The sequence below is a fragment of the Entelurus aequoreus genome, linkage group LG16, assembly GCF_033978785.1.
Source record: "Entelurus aequoreus isolate RoL-2023_Sb linkage group LG16, RoL_Eaeq_v1.1, whole genome shotgun sequence".
NCBI classification, from domain to species: domain Eukaryota; kingdom Metazoa; phylum Chordata; class Actinopteri; order Syngnathiformes; family Syngnathidae; genus Entelurus; species Entelurus aequoreus.
The window spans coordinates 21543006-21558707 of record NC_084746.1 but is presented as its reverse complement, the minus strand read 5'-3'; the positions used below and the strand labels follow the sequence as shown (position 1 = coordinate 21558707).

The 15702-nt window shown below is 37.6% G+C and overlaps 1 protein-coding gene across 4 annotated transcripts in view; it reads left to right on the top strand.

The window, feature by feature from the left end:
• Positions 1-15702, top strand: part of spire2 (spire-type actin nucleation factor 2) — a 100648-nt gene that overhangs the window by 51846 nt on the left and 33100 nt on the right. For all 4 annotated transcript variants that reach the window (XR_009821317.1, XR_009821318.1, XM_062022360.1 and 1 more), the window contains exons 7-8: positions 402-519; positions 14807-14979. Coding sequence is in view for 2 of the 4 variants with exons in the window: in XM_062022360.1 (XP_061878344.1) it covers positions 402-519; positions 14807-14979 (291 nt within the window). In the remaining 2 variants the exon portion in view is untranslated. The remainder of the gene's footprint in view (positions 1-401; positions 520-14806; positions 14980-15702) is intronic.

The window sequence follows — 15702 nt, the reverse complement described above, 5'->3', positions numbered from 1 at the left end:
GCTGTACATTACAAATTAAAATGCACTAAAAAAAGAAGAACATATGTGTTCTTGTCTTAAACAAAAGTGCAGGTCCAAAATTAGGGTCGACATCACTCGGAATGGCTGACTGTCTAACTCATGTCGACATCATCAAAAATATCCACGTGGCTTTCCTCCATTTGTGCATATTTGTATCTATATAAATGGACCATTGTTCATAAATATTACCTCTGACTTATACATTTTATTTAGACTAAAGCGATCAACTGTGTATATTAACGACCGCTTAAGCAGGTACTTTTTTAGTAATAGGAAAAAGACGATGGACCCGAATTTGATAAGTTGGTCCACATAGACGTGTTGTCGACATGTGATATTAATGAAATCCAGAAATGATTGTCATTATTCTCTTTCTCTAGGTTGCAGAACGTAGTCTGGCACCTGCTCCGCCACAACAACAATCTCTGCATGAGCAGGTCTTGGCTGAGATCAAGCAGGAGCGAAAGCTCAGGCCTGTCGTCCTGCCCACATCACGACGTAAAAAAACATAAGCATGCATTTTTCTACTAACTTCAAAGAGTGTCAATGAGCATTTTAAACATGACTACTGCACACACATTATGAATGACAAAAGTAAAACACACTTAAAACAGTGCCCCAGTCATGTGACTATCCCCAGATATTCCCCAAAAATAAGCTATCTTATTACTTTTTACCATTAAAGTTAACTTTTAAACCCTTTTAACAATTATAATACTAATAGTGTGTCAAATATTATAATTCAACTGCTCTTACTACAAACCCCAACACCAGTGACGTTGGCACGTTGTGTAAATCATAAATAAAAACAGAATACATTGATTTGCAAATCCTTTTCAACCTATATTCAATTGAATAGACTGCAAAGACAAGATACTTACGTTCGAACTGGAAAACTTTATTTTTTTCAAATATAAGCTAATTTGGAATTTGATGCCTGCAACATGTTTCAAAAAAGCTGGCACAAGTGGCAAAAAAGACTGAGAAAGTTGAGGAATGCTCAACAAACACTTATTTGGAAAATCCCACACGTGAACATGCTAATTGGGAACAGGTAGGTGCCATGATTTGGTATAAAAGCAGCTTCCATGAAATGCTAAGTCATTCACAAACAAGGATTGGGCGAGGGTCACCACTTTGTGAACAAATGCGTGAGCAAATTGTTGAACAGTTTTAAGTTTATTGCAAGGAATTTAGGGATTTCACCATCTAAGGTCTGTAATATAATCAAAAGGTTCAGAGAATCTGGAGAAAGCACTGCATGTAACATTGAATGCCCGTGACCTTCGATCCCTCAGGGTCTACGGCATCAAAAAGCGACATCGGTGTGTAAAGGATATCACCACATGGGCTCAGGAACACTTCAGAAAACCACTGTCAGTAACTACAGTTTGTCGCTACATCTGTAAGTGCAAGTTAAAACTGTACTATGCAAAGCGAAAGCCATTTATCAACAACACCCAGAAACGCCGCCGGCTTCGCTGGGCCCGAGCTCAACTAAGATGGACTAGAAAAGTGTTCTGTGGTCTGACAAGTCCACATTTCAAATTGTTTTTGGAAACTGTGGACGTCGTGCCATCCAAGCAACGTTATCACGGACGCCCCTGCTTATTTCAGCAAGACAATGCCAAGCCACGTGTTACAACAGTGTGGCGTCATAGTAAAAGAGTGCGGGTACTCGACTGGCCTGCCTGTTGTCCAGACCTGTCTCCCATTGAAAATGTGTGGCGCATTATGAAGCATAAAATACCACAACGGAGACCCCGGACTGTTGAACAACTTAAGCTGTACATCAAGCAAGAATGGGAAAGAATTCCACCTGAAAAGCTTCAAAAATTGGTCGTCTCAGTTCCCAAACGTTCACTGAGTGTTGTTAAATGGAAAGGCCATGTAACACAGTGCCAACTTTTTTGCAAAGTGTTGCTGCCATTAAATTCTAAGTTAATGATTATTTGCAGAAAAAAAACAAGTTTCTCAGTTCGAACATTAAGTATCTTGTCTTTGCAGTCTATTCAATTGAATATAACTTGAAAAGGATTTGCAAATCATTGTATTCTGTTTTTATTTACAATTTATACAACGTGCCAACTTCACTGGTTTTGGGTTTTGTATATTTCTTCAATCGATTCATAGAAAAATCACATTCAGCTTTTGGCAATAAGATTGCTTTGGAAAGTTTGACGTGACATATTTGTCACACTATAAATCACTCAAAAAACGTTAGTGTTTCAATAATTTTACATGGATATAAGGACAATATTTCCTCATGTTCACTTACTGCTGATTTTGAATTACTATTGAATACATTGAATTTTCATGTTAAAATTAGTGTATGAAGTGTTTTGAGAGCATTTTCATGAGGGAAAGCTGTCTGCAGGGCTTATAAAGACTTTAAATGCATCGTAAAATAAATTGCGTCCCTAGCTTGCGGGAATTCGTCTCGCATGGGGTTCTGGAACGTAAGCTGCGGTATAATCAAGGAAAGACTGTATTTTTGCGCAAATAATAAGGAATACTTTATAAAATAATTTACAGTAATACCTCAACTTGCAAGTATTTGGCAATGCAAGGTGTCTCTCGCCTTTTTGTTATTATTTAAATTGCATGCATAAACTAGTTAGCTCAGGGAATGTCACAGTGAACTGCCCCTAAACCTCTGGGCTTGCTTGCATTAGCTTAAAGCTAGAAATTGACATTACTTAGGTTTATTTTTATATTTTTTACAAACACTCAAAACCATTAGCATCGATCGAGCTTCCTGCTGAGATTTACACTTTACTCACGGCTTGGCTCCCTGCCCATGCCTGAAGCTACTCCGGAATGCAGTGTCCAGGCAGCCTGTCGCTCGGCCCCACTCTGAACAGGCGCTGTGGTGTCTTCCTGATCTGGTCCTGCTGCTGCCCAGCCTAGGCCGAAACAGTCTGAAGGGAAGTCAACGGCTCCTTCTCAGCGCATTGTCTGAAAAATGCCCACTCTTCTCCCCCACTACTCTACTTGTGGGAGATAGCATAGCTAGGAATAGCCGCATTTTCAGGGCCATTACTCGCTGCTAATCGAGAGCCAAATTTATGGACATTATTAACGCTCTCGTCATACGTATTTGGTAACTTGGCTCATTGTCCATGTTGGATCGAATGAAACAGAAGGACAGCAATCAGAACAGAATGCTGTACATTAATATTACATCAATGTAGTTCAGGGGTCACCAACCTTTTTGAAACCAAGAGCTACTTCTTGGGTACTGATTAATGCGAAGGGCTACCAGTTTGATACACACTTAAATAAACTGCCAGAAATAGCCAATTTGCTCAATTTACCTTTAACTCTATTTTATTATTAATAATTAATGATATTTACACTTAATTGAACGGTTTAAAAGAGGAGAAAACACGAAAAAAATGACAATTCAATTTTGAAACATAGTTTATCTTCAATTTCGACTCTTTAAAATTCAAAATTCAACCGAAAAAAAGAAGAGAAAAACTAGCTTATTCGAATCTTTTTGAAAAAATTAAAAAAATAATTTATGGAACATCGTTAGTAATTTTTCCTGATTAAGATTCATTTTAGAATTTTGATGACATGTTTTAAATAGGTTAAAATCCAATCTACACTTTGTTAGAATATATAACAAATTGGACCGAGCTATATTTCTAACAAAGACAAATCATTATTTCTTCTAGATTTTCCAGAACAAAAATTTTAAAAGAAATTCAAAAGACTTTGAAATAAGATTCAAATTTGATTCTACAGATTTTCTAGATTTGCCAGAATATTTTTTTTGAATTTTAATTATGATTAGTTTGAAGAAATATTTCACAAATATTCTTCGTTGAAAAAACAGAAGCTAAAATGAAGAATTAAATTAAAATGTATTTATTATTCTTTACAATAAACATTTTTTTTTTACTTGAACATTGATTTAAATTGTCAGGAAAGAAGAGGAAGGAATTTAAAAAGTAAAAAGGTGTATGTGTTTAAAAAATCCTAAAATCATTTTTAAGGTTGTATTTTTTCTCTAAAATTGTCTTTCTGAAAGTTATAAGAAGCAAAGTAAAAAAAATAATGAATTTATTTAAACAAGTGAAGACCAAGTCTTTAAAATATTTTCTTGAAAGTACTGGTATTGTTTATTATCAATAGCAATATGTCTATTGGTATTCATATTGCTCCATTTTTAGTGTAATAATGCTCATTGTCATTTCTGTATTTTTTTTTTTTTTTTTTAATTTTCGCTAACTGCTTATTTGCTATTACTTTTACCATCATATTTGTACATGTCGTATTTGCTGATGTTGCTCTGTTGTTGTTGTTGTTGTGTTTGCTGTTGTTGTTTTTGTCTCTCTGTCTAATCCCCCTCTTGTCCCCACAATTCCCCCCTCTGTCTTCCTTTTTCTCTCTTTCTATCTCCTCCTGCTCCGGCCCGGCTGCACCAAATGATAATATAAATACATTTAATAAAGTCAAAATACAAGTAAGGCAACAAGAGAAGTATCCTACACTTCTCTTTTGTAAAGTAAATCTGAACAGCCGATATGGGCATCTACATCTGCTATATGATTTGCCCGAGAAGCTGGGCAGGACATTAAAGAAAAAAAAAAAAAGAAAAAAAAAAAAAAAAATAAATAAATAAATAAATAAATAAATATTTTCTTGGATTTTCAAATTCTAATTGAGTTTTGTCTCAGAATTAAAAATGTCGGGCAAAGCGAGACCAGCTTGCTAGTAAATAAATACAATTTTAAAAATTGAGGCAGCTCACTGGTAAGTGCTGCTATTTGAGCTATTTTTAGAACAGGCCAGCGTGCTTCTCATCTGGTCCTTACGGGCTACCTGGTGCCCGCGGGCACCGCGTTGGTGACCCCTGATGTAGTTGTTTGTACTACATTCTATTGCAGAGCTGGGCAAATAATTTGACTCGGGGGGCCACATTGAGAGAAAAAATGTGTCTGTGGGGCCAATGTGTCTGTGTATAAATGATATATACAATGTCCGATAAAATTCTAAAAAAGTTATGACAGACCACCTCAAAAAAACAGAATGGAATTTTACAGTTTTTTACTGAATGGGACACCCAAAATGTACATTAAACTAAAGAAAGTGGGATTAACAATATTAACTATGAACAATAAAACACTGAATATTAACAACATATGAACATCGCTTCTGTTATACTTCTCAGACCAGCTCCTCGATAGACATCTTTTACAATCAAGCAAAAAACACAACAAAAATGTAACAAAAAGCAAAATATGAATGGAAAGGGTAATAAATACCTACAATATTATATATTATCACTTTTATGCAGACATCTGTTCCTGACACATGCGTTTGGGGCTGGCTGCTCTGAAAGCAAACCCCGCCCACTCTGGTTTGTGCCTCGTCTGAGCTGCTGTGACGTAGATTACCGTAATAACTCCTATAACACCCAAAAGCGCAGATTTCAACCATTGAAATACTTTCTATAGTTCAAGGCTCACGGTCATTTAAAAACAGCACTGCACTCATAATGGCGGCTACAGTTTTAATGTTACAGGTCTAAAAAAATTATGTAGTACGTCCGGCGGGCCGGATTGAAAACCTTAATGGGTCACATGTGGCCCGTGGGCCGTATTTTGCCCAGGTCTGTTCTATTGTATTGTTTTACACACAATAATTTTTATATTTCTAAAAGGCATGTAATGTGTAAAATGGTGATGTTTTGGGGGGCAAGCACATATTGAATTGATTTTAATTCATTTCAATGGGCGACTGTGATTTGAGAAAGAAGCGTTTTGAGTTACAAACTCGGTCATACAAACCCCGTTTCCATATGAGTTGGGAAATTGTGTTAGATGTAAATATAAACGGAATACAGTGATTTGCAAATCCTTTTCAACCCATATTCAATTGAATGCACTACAAAGACAAGATATTTGATGTTCAAACTCATAAACTTTTTTTTTTTTTTTTACAAATAATAATTAACTTAGAATTTCATGGCTGCAACACGTGCCAAAGTAGTTGGGAAAGGGCATGTTCCCCACTGTGTTACATGGCCTTTCCTTTTAACAACACTCAGTAAACGTTTGGGAACTGAGGAGACACATTTTTTAAGCTTCTCAGGTGGAATTCTTTCCCATTCTTGCTTGATGTACAGCTTAAGTTGTTCAACAGTCCGGGGGTCTCCGTTGTGGTATTTTAGGCTTCATAATGCGCCACACATTTTCAATGGGAGACAGGTCTGGACTGCAGGCAGGCCAGTGTAGTACCCGCACTCTTTTACTATGAAGCCACGTTGATGTAACACGTGGCATGGCATTGTCTTACTGAAATAAGCAGGGGTGTCCATGGTAACGTTGCTTGGATGGCAACATATGTTGCTCCAAAACCTGTATGTACCTTTCAGCATTAATGGCGCCTTCACAGATGTGTAAGTTACCCATGTCTTAGGCACTAATACACCCCCATACCATCACAGATGCTGGCTTTTCAACTTTGCGCCTATAACCATGGTTCTTTTCCTCTTTGGTCCGGAGCACACGACGTCCACAGTTTCCAAAAACAATTTGAAATGTGGACTTGTTAGACAACAGAACACTTATCCAATTTGTATCAGTCCATCTTAGATGAGCTCAGGCCCAGCGAAGCCAACGGCGTTTCTGGGTGTTGTTGATAAACGGTTTTCGCCTTGCATAGGAGAGTTTTAACTTGCACTTACAGATGTAGCGACCAACTGTAGTTACTGACAGTGGGTTTCTGAAGTGTTCCTGAGCCCATGTGGTGATCTCCTTTACACACTGATGTCGCTTGTTGATGCAGTACAGCCTGAGGGATCGAAGGTCACGGGCTTAGCTGCTTATGTGCAGTGATTTCTCCAGATTCTCTGAACCCTTTGATGATATTACGGACCGTAGATGGTGAAATCCCTAAATACCTTGCAATAGCTGGTTTAGAAAGGTTTTTCTTAAACTGTTCAACAATTTGCTCACGCATTTGTTGACAAAGTGGTGACCCTCGCCCCATCCTTGTTTGTGAATGACTGAGCATTTCATGGAATCTACTTTTATACCCAATCATGGCACCCACCTGTTCCCAATTTGCCTGTTCATCTGTGGGATGTTCGAAATAAGGGTTTGATGAGCATTCCTTAACTTTATCAGTATTTATTGCCACCTTTCCCAACTTCTTTGTCACGTGTTGCTGGCATCAAATTTTAAAGTTAATGATTATTTGCAAAAAAAAAAATGTTTATCAGTTTGAGCATCAAATATGTTGTCTTTGTAGCATATTCAATATGGGTTGAAAATGATTTGCAAATCATTGTATTCCGTTTATATTTACATCTAACACAATTTCCCAACTCATATGGAAACGGGGTTTGTACAACCAATCAAACTTGTAAGTTGAGGTACTTCTGTACTGCAGTGCTTTTATTTTTACCAACCGAACAGGAAGTCTGTGTGTGCATATTTTAACTTTGTGTAATTACAAAGCTGCTTAGCAATAATGCTAAAGTTAACAATACAGTAGTATTTTTGTAATCAGTTGTATGCATTTTCACGCTTTTCTCCATGTTAAACTAAAACTAATTAGTCGTAAAAGCGTTGTTTGGTAACATTTTGGTATGTTTAACAATTTACCAAAACCGAGACATATTTTGGTGAACATCTTTACATCATACGTACATTTTTCCCAACCCGAGTGACTGCAGTAATACAACTCATGTCAACATTAGCTGACAGATTTTTCATAGAAATTACTTTTTTACTGCTCACATTTCATATCGACCAAAACAGCAGTTTAAGCAGGTTTTAGTATTACAGTCGTCCCTTATCTTAGGAGTTTAAAGGCCTACTGAAATGATTTTTTTTTATTTAAACGGGAATAGCAGATCCATTCTATGTGTCATACTTGATCATTTCGCGATATTGCCATATTTTTGCTGAAAGGATTTAGTAGAGAAAATCGATGATAAAGTTCGCAACTTTTGCTCGCTGATAAAAAAAGCCTTGCCTGTACCGGAAGTAGCGTGACGTCACAAGCGGTAGTGCTGCTCACAATTCCCCGTTGTTTACAATGGAGCGAGAGAGATTCGGACCGAGAAAGTGACGATTACCCCATTAATTTGAGCGAGGATGAAAGATTCGTAGATGAGGAACGTTACAGTGAAGGACTTGAGAGGCATGATGGACGTATCTTTTTTCACTCTGACCGTAACTTAGGTACAAGCTGGCTCATTGGATTCCACACTCTCTCCTTTTTCTATTGTAGATCACAGATTTGTATTTTAAACCACCTCAGATACTAAGATCCTCTTGAAAATGAGTCGAGAACGCGAAATGGACATTCACAGTGACTGAACATGTAAATACACGATTAATAATATTCATCTTTGCGAAGCTAAAAAAATAGAAGCTAACCTAGCAACATAGCCAACGTGATAGCATAGCAGTCTCAAATGCAGATAGAAACTAAATTTAAAAAAACCCTGACTGGATGGATAGACAGAAGATCAAAAATACCATTAAACCATGAACATGTAAATACACGATTAATAATATTCAGCTTTGCGAAGCTAAAAAAATAGAAGCTAACCTAGCAACGTAGCCAACGTGATAGCATCAGTCTCAAATGCAGATAGAAACTAAATAAAAAAAAACCCTGACTGGATGGATAGACAGAAGATCAAAAATACTATTAAACCATGAACATGTAAATACACGATTAATAATATTCAGCTTTTCGAAGCTAAAAAAATAGAAGCTAACCTAGCTATGTAGCCAACGTGATAGCATAGCAGTCTCAAATGCAGATAAAAACTAAATAAAAAAAAAACCCTGACTGGATGGATAGACAGAAGATCAAAAATACTATTAAACCATGAACATGTAAATACACGATTAATAATATTCAGCTTTTCGAAGCTAAAAAAATAGAAGCTAACCTAGCCACGTAGCCAACGTGATAGCATAGCAGTCTCAAATGCAGATAGAAACTAAATATAAAAAAAACCTGACTGGATGGATAGACAGAAGATCAAAAATACTATTAAACCATGAACATGTAAATACACGATTAATAATATTCAGCTTGACGAAGCTAAAAAAACAGAAGCTAACTTAGATGCGGCGGCGGGCTTACTCACTGTAGTGCGTCTGCTATCCTGCTCAAAACACAACCCAACTCCTGGTGTTGGTGTTGCTGTAGTCCGCCGCTGCACCGATCGCACCTACAACTTTCTTATTTGCAGTCTCCATTGTCCATTAAACAAATTGCAAAAGATTCACCAACACAGATGTCCAGAATACTGTGGAATTTTGTCGAAGAAAACAGGTATTTGAATTGGGTCCAAACACTTCCCTTGACCTCGTGACGTCACGCGCATACGTCATCATACCGCGACGTTTTCAAGCGGAAGTTTCCTGGGAAGTTTAAAATTGCACTTTATAAGTTAACCTGGCCGTATTGGCATGTGTTGCAATGTTAAGATTTCATCATTAATATATAAACTCTCAGACTGCGTGGTCGGTAGTAGTGGGTTTCAGTAGGCCTTTAATTGGTTCTATGACACAGCTCTTAAAGTGGAATTGCATTTTTTTGGAATGTTGCCTATCATTCACAAACCTTAGGTAAGAAAATAACACATGTTTTTCTTGTTTTAATGCATTTTAATTAGGAAATAAATGCGATCAAAGGTTCGCTTATGGGAGCCACTCTATTCTGCCTATAAAACCCTTAAAAACACATCCAAACACCTCCAATGAGGTTTTACATACATGCTGTAAGTATATATGTAATGTAGTAACGGGCACATTTCTAATAACATTTAATATTCACATATTTTGGTCATTTTAAGCATACCCGGCGCATTCATTTAAAAAAAACATCATGATGTTCGCTTTTTTCAACTACATCACCGACTGTTGCAGACATCATGTGAGCCAACAAACATAACAAAACTTCACTTATTGTACAATGTCTGCTGTCATTAGAATCTTGCTTTATTCCCATTTAGATGAAGAATGACTCACAATTAGGGATGTCCGATAATATCGGACTGCCGATATTATCGGCGGATAAATGCTTTAAAATGTAATATAGGAAATTATCGGTATCAGGTTCAAAATTATCGGTATCGGTTTCAAAAAGTAAAATGTATGACTTTTTAAAACGCCGCTGTGTACACGGACGTAGGGAGAAATACAGAGCGCCAATAAACCTTAAAGACACTTCCTTTGCGTGCCGGCCCAGTCACATAATATCTATGGCTTTTCACACACACAAGTGAATGCCAGGCATACTTGGTCAACAGCCATACAGGTCACACTGAGGGTGACCGTATAAACAACTTTAACACTGTTACAAATATGCGCCACACTGTGTACCCACACCAAACAAGAATGACAAACACATTTCGGGAGAACATCCGCACCGTAACACAACATAAACACAACAGAACAAATACCCAGAACCCCTTGCAGCACTAACTCTTCCGGGACGCTAGAATATACACCCCCGCCCCCGCCATCCCTCCCCGCCCACCTCAACCTCCTCATGCTGTCTCAGGGAGAGCATGTCCCAAATTCCAAGCTGCTGTTTTGAGGCATGTTAAAACAAATAATGCACTTTGTGACTTCAATAATAAATATGGCAGTGCCATGTTGGCATTTTTTTCCATAACTTGAGTTGATTTATTTTGGAAAACCTTGTTACATTGTTTAATGCATCCAGCGGGGCATCACAACAAAATTAGGCATAATAATGTGTTAATTCCACGACTGTATATATTGGTATCGGTTGATATCGGAGTCGGTAATTAAGAGTTGGACAATATCGGATATCGGCAAAAAAGCTATTATCGGACATCTCTACTCATAATCCTTGCAAAGAAAAGGGTGGTGGAACCAAGTGTCTTTTCGTGTCGTTCTTGACAATTCCAGGTTTAAATTGGCTGGCAAAATACCAAAATGTTGGATTACATTGTCGCTCTTCTACTTTCCAGGTGAGAGACATGATTTATGATCTACAATAAACTTCCACTAGCAGGGAAATAGCTGACCACTTGATGATGTAAACATAGGCACACACGCTAGTGATTATGGCGTCCCTATAAATAGTTTGCCTTCGTCAAAGATTACAATAACAATATCACTAATACTTGGTTAATATTTGAGTCAGGAAATGTAAATATGTTACGCCTATGTCAACAGACAAAGGAGTCTTTATAAGGGTCAGGATGTGTTATTATTAAAAATGACATATATAAATAGCATTATAGTTCCATACAATAACATCCACATCCACTGTAATGATACCAAGTACAGGAGCGTTATCTAGTCGATGCTACTATGATTACATTGATATTTTTAAGCATCACAAAATCTTTTTTCGTTTTTTTTGTATTTATTTATATTATGTTTATAAACTCAGGAAATATGTCCCTGGACACATGAGGACTTTGAATATGACCAGTGTATGACCCTGTAACTACTTGGTATCGGATTGATACCCAAATTTGTGGTATCATCTAAAACTAATGTAAAGTACCCAAACAACAGAAGAATAAGTGATTATTACATTTTAACAGAAGTGTCGATCGAACGTATGTTGACAAGTAGATTAATAATACATTTTTACAGCTTGTCCTTAAAGGCCTACTGAAATGAATTTTTTTTATTTAAACGGGGATAGCAGATCCATTCTATGTGTCATACTTGATCATTTCGCGATATTGCCATATTTTTGCTGAAAGGATTTAGTAGAGAACAACGACGATAAAGATTGCAACTTTTGGTATCTGATAAAAAAAAGCCTTGCCCCTACTGGAAGTAGCGTGACGTAGTCAGTTGATAGCCTCCTCATATTTTCCTATTGTTTTCAATGCAGCTAGAGCGATTCGGACCGAGAAAGCGACGATTACCCCATTAATTTGAGCGAGGATGAAAGATTCGTGGATGAGGAACGTAGGAGTTAAGGACTAGAATGCAGTGCAAGACATCTTTTTTCGCTCTGACCGTAACTTAGGTACAAGCTGGCTCATTGGATTCCACACTCTCTCCTTTTTCTATTGTGGATCACGGATTTGTATTTCAAACCAGATACTATATCCTCTTGAAAATGAGAGTCGAGAACGCGAAATGGACATTCACAGTGACTTTTATCTCCACGACAATACATCAACGAAACACTTTAGCTACGGAGCTAACGTGATAGCATCGTGCTTAACTGCATATAGAAACAAAATAAATAAATCCCTGACTGGAAGGATAGACAGAAGATCAACAATACTATTAAACCAGGGACATGTAAATACACGGTTAATGCTTTCCAGCCTGGTGAAGCTTAAAAATGCTGTTGCTAACAACGCCATTGAAGCTAACTTAGCTACGGAGCTAACGTGATAGCATCGTGCTTAACTGCATATAGAAACAAAATAAATAAATCCCTGACTGGAAGGATAGACAGAAGATCAACAATACTATTAAACCAGGGACATGTAAATACACGGTTAATGCTTTCCAGCTTGGCGAAGCTTAAAAATGCTGTTGCTAACGACGCCATTCAAGCTAACTTAGTATAACGGGACCTCACAGAGCTATGATAAAAACATTAGCGCTCCACCTACGCCAGCCAGCCCTCATCTGCTCATCAACCACGATCATCCGTGCGGTCGGTGGCTAGCGTCGGCTAGCGCGTCTGTTGCTGTAGTCCGCCGCTAATACACCGATCCCACCTACAACTTTCTTCTTTGCAGTCTTCATTGTTCATTAAACAAATTGCAAAAGATTCACCAACACAGATGTCCAGAATACTGTGGAATTATGAGATGAAAACAGAGCTATTTTGTATTGTATTCAATGGGGTACCGATACTTCTGTTTCACTGTTTACGTCACGCGCATACGTCATCATCCAAAGACGTTTTCAACCGGAAGTTTAGCGGGAAATTTAAAATTGCACTTTATAAGTTAACCCGGCCGTATTGGCATGTGTTGCAATGTTAAGATTTCATCATTGATATATAAACTATCAGACTGCGTGGTCGGCAGTAGTGGGTTTTAGTAGGCCTTTAATAATTATGACAAAATAGAATGAGAAATGACACAATATGTTACCTCGTATGTCAGCAGAGCAGACTAATTAGGAGCCTTTGTTTGTTTACCTACTACTAAAAGACATGTAGTCTTGGAAGCTCACTATTTTATTTAAGGATAAAATTGCAATAAGAAACATATGTTTCTTATTGCTAAGATTTTTGGTCAAAATAAAGCCAATAATGCCATTTTTTTTGTCCCCTTTATTTAGAAAAGTATCAAAGTACCGAAAAGTATCGAAATACATTTTGGTACTTGGTACCAAAATATTGGTATCGGGACAACACTAATTTACACAAAAGCAGATTTAAGTGCAGACCATATATGTTGACAAATTGATGTGGACTAATTCTTAATGTTGTTGTTACTAAAAATTGACTGACGTCGGCATACACGCTCAACCGCTGTTGGCGAAATTATCGTAGAATGAATGTTGAGGGCAGTGCACGTTGACCTGCTGTTATGAAACGTCTGTCCTTATAAACCATTTTTTTGCCAAGTAGTATGTTGAGTGTAGGGATGTAACAATATTAACATTACATATCATGGTTATTGTGACTATAATTATCACCCCCCGCGACCCCGAACGGGACAAGCGGTAGAAAATGGATGGATGGATCATGGTATTATTGAATGTGCTCAAAAAAGCACTTAAAACACAGGCAAACGGCGCCAGCTGTTGGGTGTAGAGATCAGCGCGTGAGCTGCTTCTCCATGAAATTAGAGTTTATGCAAGTGCAGTAATTAATCACAGTGGAAACGGCCCGATAACAAAGAAGCCAATACTGGTATTAAATTAATTTTCCTCATGTTAATATTTTGATTTGGGGGAAATGTATGTGTTCTGTCTCCCTAAGAGCCACACTATTGTTATGAGTTTTTATACAGTAGAGGCCAAAAGTTTGGACACACCTTCTCCTCATTCAATGTGTTTTCTTTATTTTCATGACTATTTACATTGTAGATTGTCACTGAAGGCATCAAAACTATGAATGAACACATGTGGAGTTATGTACTTAACAAAAAATGGGGAAGTAACTGGAAACATGTTTTATATTGTAGTTTCTTCAAAAATAGCCACCCTTTGCTCTGATTACTGCTTTGCACACTCTTGGCATTCTCTCGATGAGCTTCAGGAGGTAGTCACCTGAAATGGTTTTCACTTCAAAGGTGTGTTGAAGCTCATCAAGAGAATCCCACAAGTGTGCAAAGCAGTAATCAGAGCAAAGGGTGGCTATTTTAAAGAAACTAGAATATAAAACATGTTTTCAGTCCTTTTTTTGTTAAGTACATAACTCCACATGTGTTCATTCATAGTTTTGATGCCTTCAGTGACAATCTACAATGTAAATAGTCATGAAAATAAAGAAAACGCATTGAATGAGAAGGTGTGTCCAAACTTTTGGCCTGTACTGTATATGTTTACCTTCTTTCGTTTTGCATTGCAAAGGTTTAAAAATATTTCTTACTGATAAAGCCAAAATGGAGGGGGTTTGTCCACAGTAAAACTAAGCATGTTTTGGCGAAAGCAGTTAATGGCTATGTGAAAAGCAAAAAATAAAGGAGGGTGAGAGGAAGTACTACTTGTCCTTAACAATCCTTTATTGTTTGGTGATTCTGCCGTTCTTTCATGTTTCTTTCCACAACTAACAATAAACAAATAGAGGAACAAAAACACAAGTAAATGTTTGCCCCTTTCTCTTCCTGCAGCATTCGGATCTATGCCTTGCTTGGCTCAGACGTGTCCTTGTAGTTCCAAGTCCACTTCCTGTATAGACCTGTCCATCTCGGAGGCCGGGTCTCGGTCCCAGGTGCCATCTCGTCCTCGCATCCTTCTCAAAGCCCCGACTCTGGCAGAGATGGAGGAGATGAACGTGTCTGAGGTGAGCTGCAGTAGAGGAGCTTTTATTCAAGTCTGCACTTTTTACTCAGGAAATGATTGAATGTGTTGATTCTAAAACACACAACAAAGATTTGACAATGTAAAAGTCGACTTTGGCTTTTATCCACGAGTAAAAGTATTTACTGTACATTAACACTATTGTATTTCATTTATTTAATTGGGACAGTGCACATTAATCAACACTTGAATAAACAGTGTAAATGCGGCAGACTTGGCATAAATGCTGTAGTCCCAAGGCAGGTTTCTAAAATAACACAGTGAGACACATAAGACTTTAAAACCACGATGACAGAAATAAAAACCAAATAAATAAGATGTCATAAAACAGACAAGACAAGCAGTTGCAATACGCAATTACAAGACAATAGACCAGGACAGACAATTCACTCACATCTTCAAATACGCTGGCCGGAAGCCCACTGGAACAGGCTGGAGTCTAGAAACAGTGTTTAATGGTTTAAGGGGTGCAAGTCTGGGTTATTTTTATTTTTAGCCAGTGTTTTTAAGTTTTTTTTTAAAAGTGGATAGTTATCACAGTCTCTAATGTGTGTGGGCAACCTATTCCAGGATTGCTTTCCTCTTACAGAGGTGACCATTTGACCGAATTTTGTTCTACGTTTTGGTGTATTGCAACCACCTCTGGATAAGGCCCTAGTTCTCCGTCCTTCACTGTTTCCCCTCTGAATGAATTCATCTAATGGTA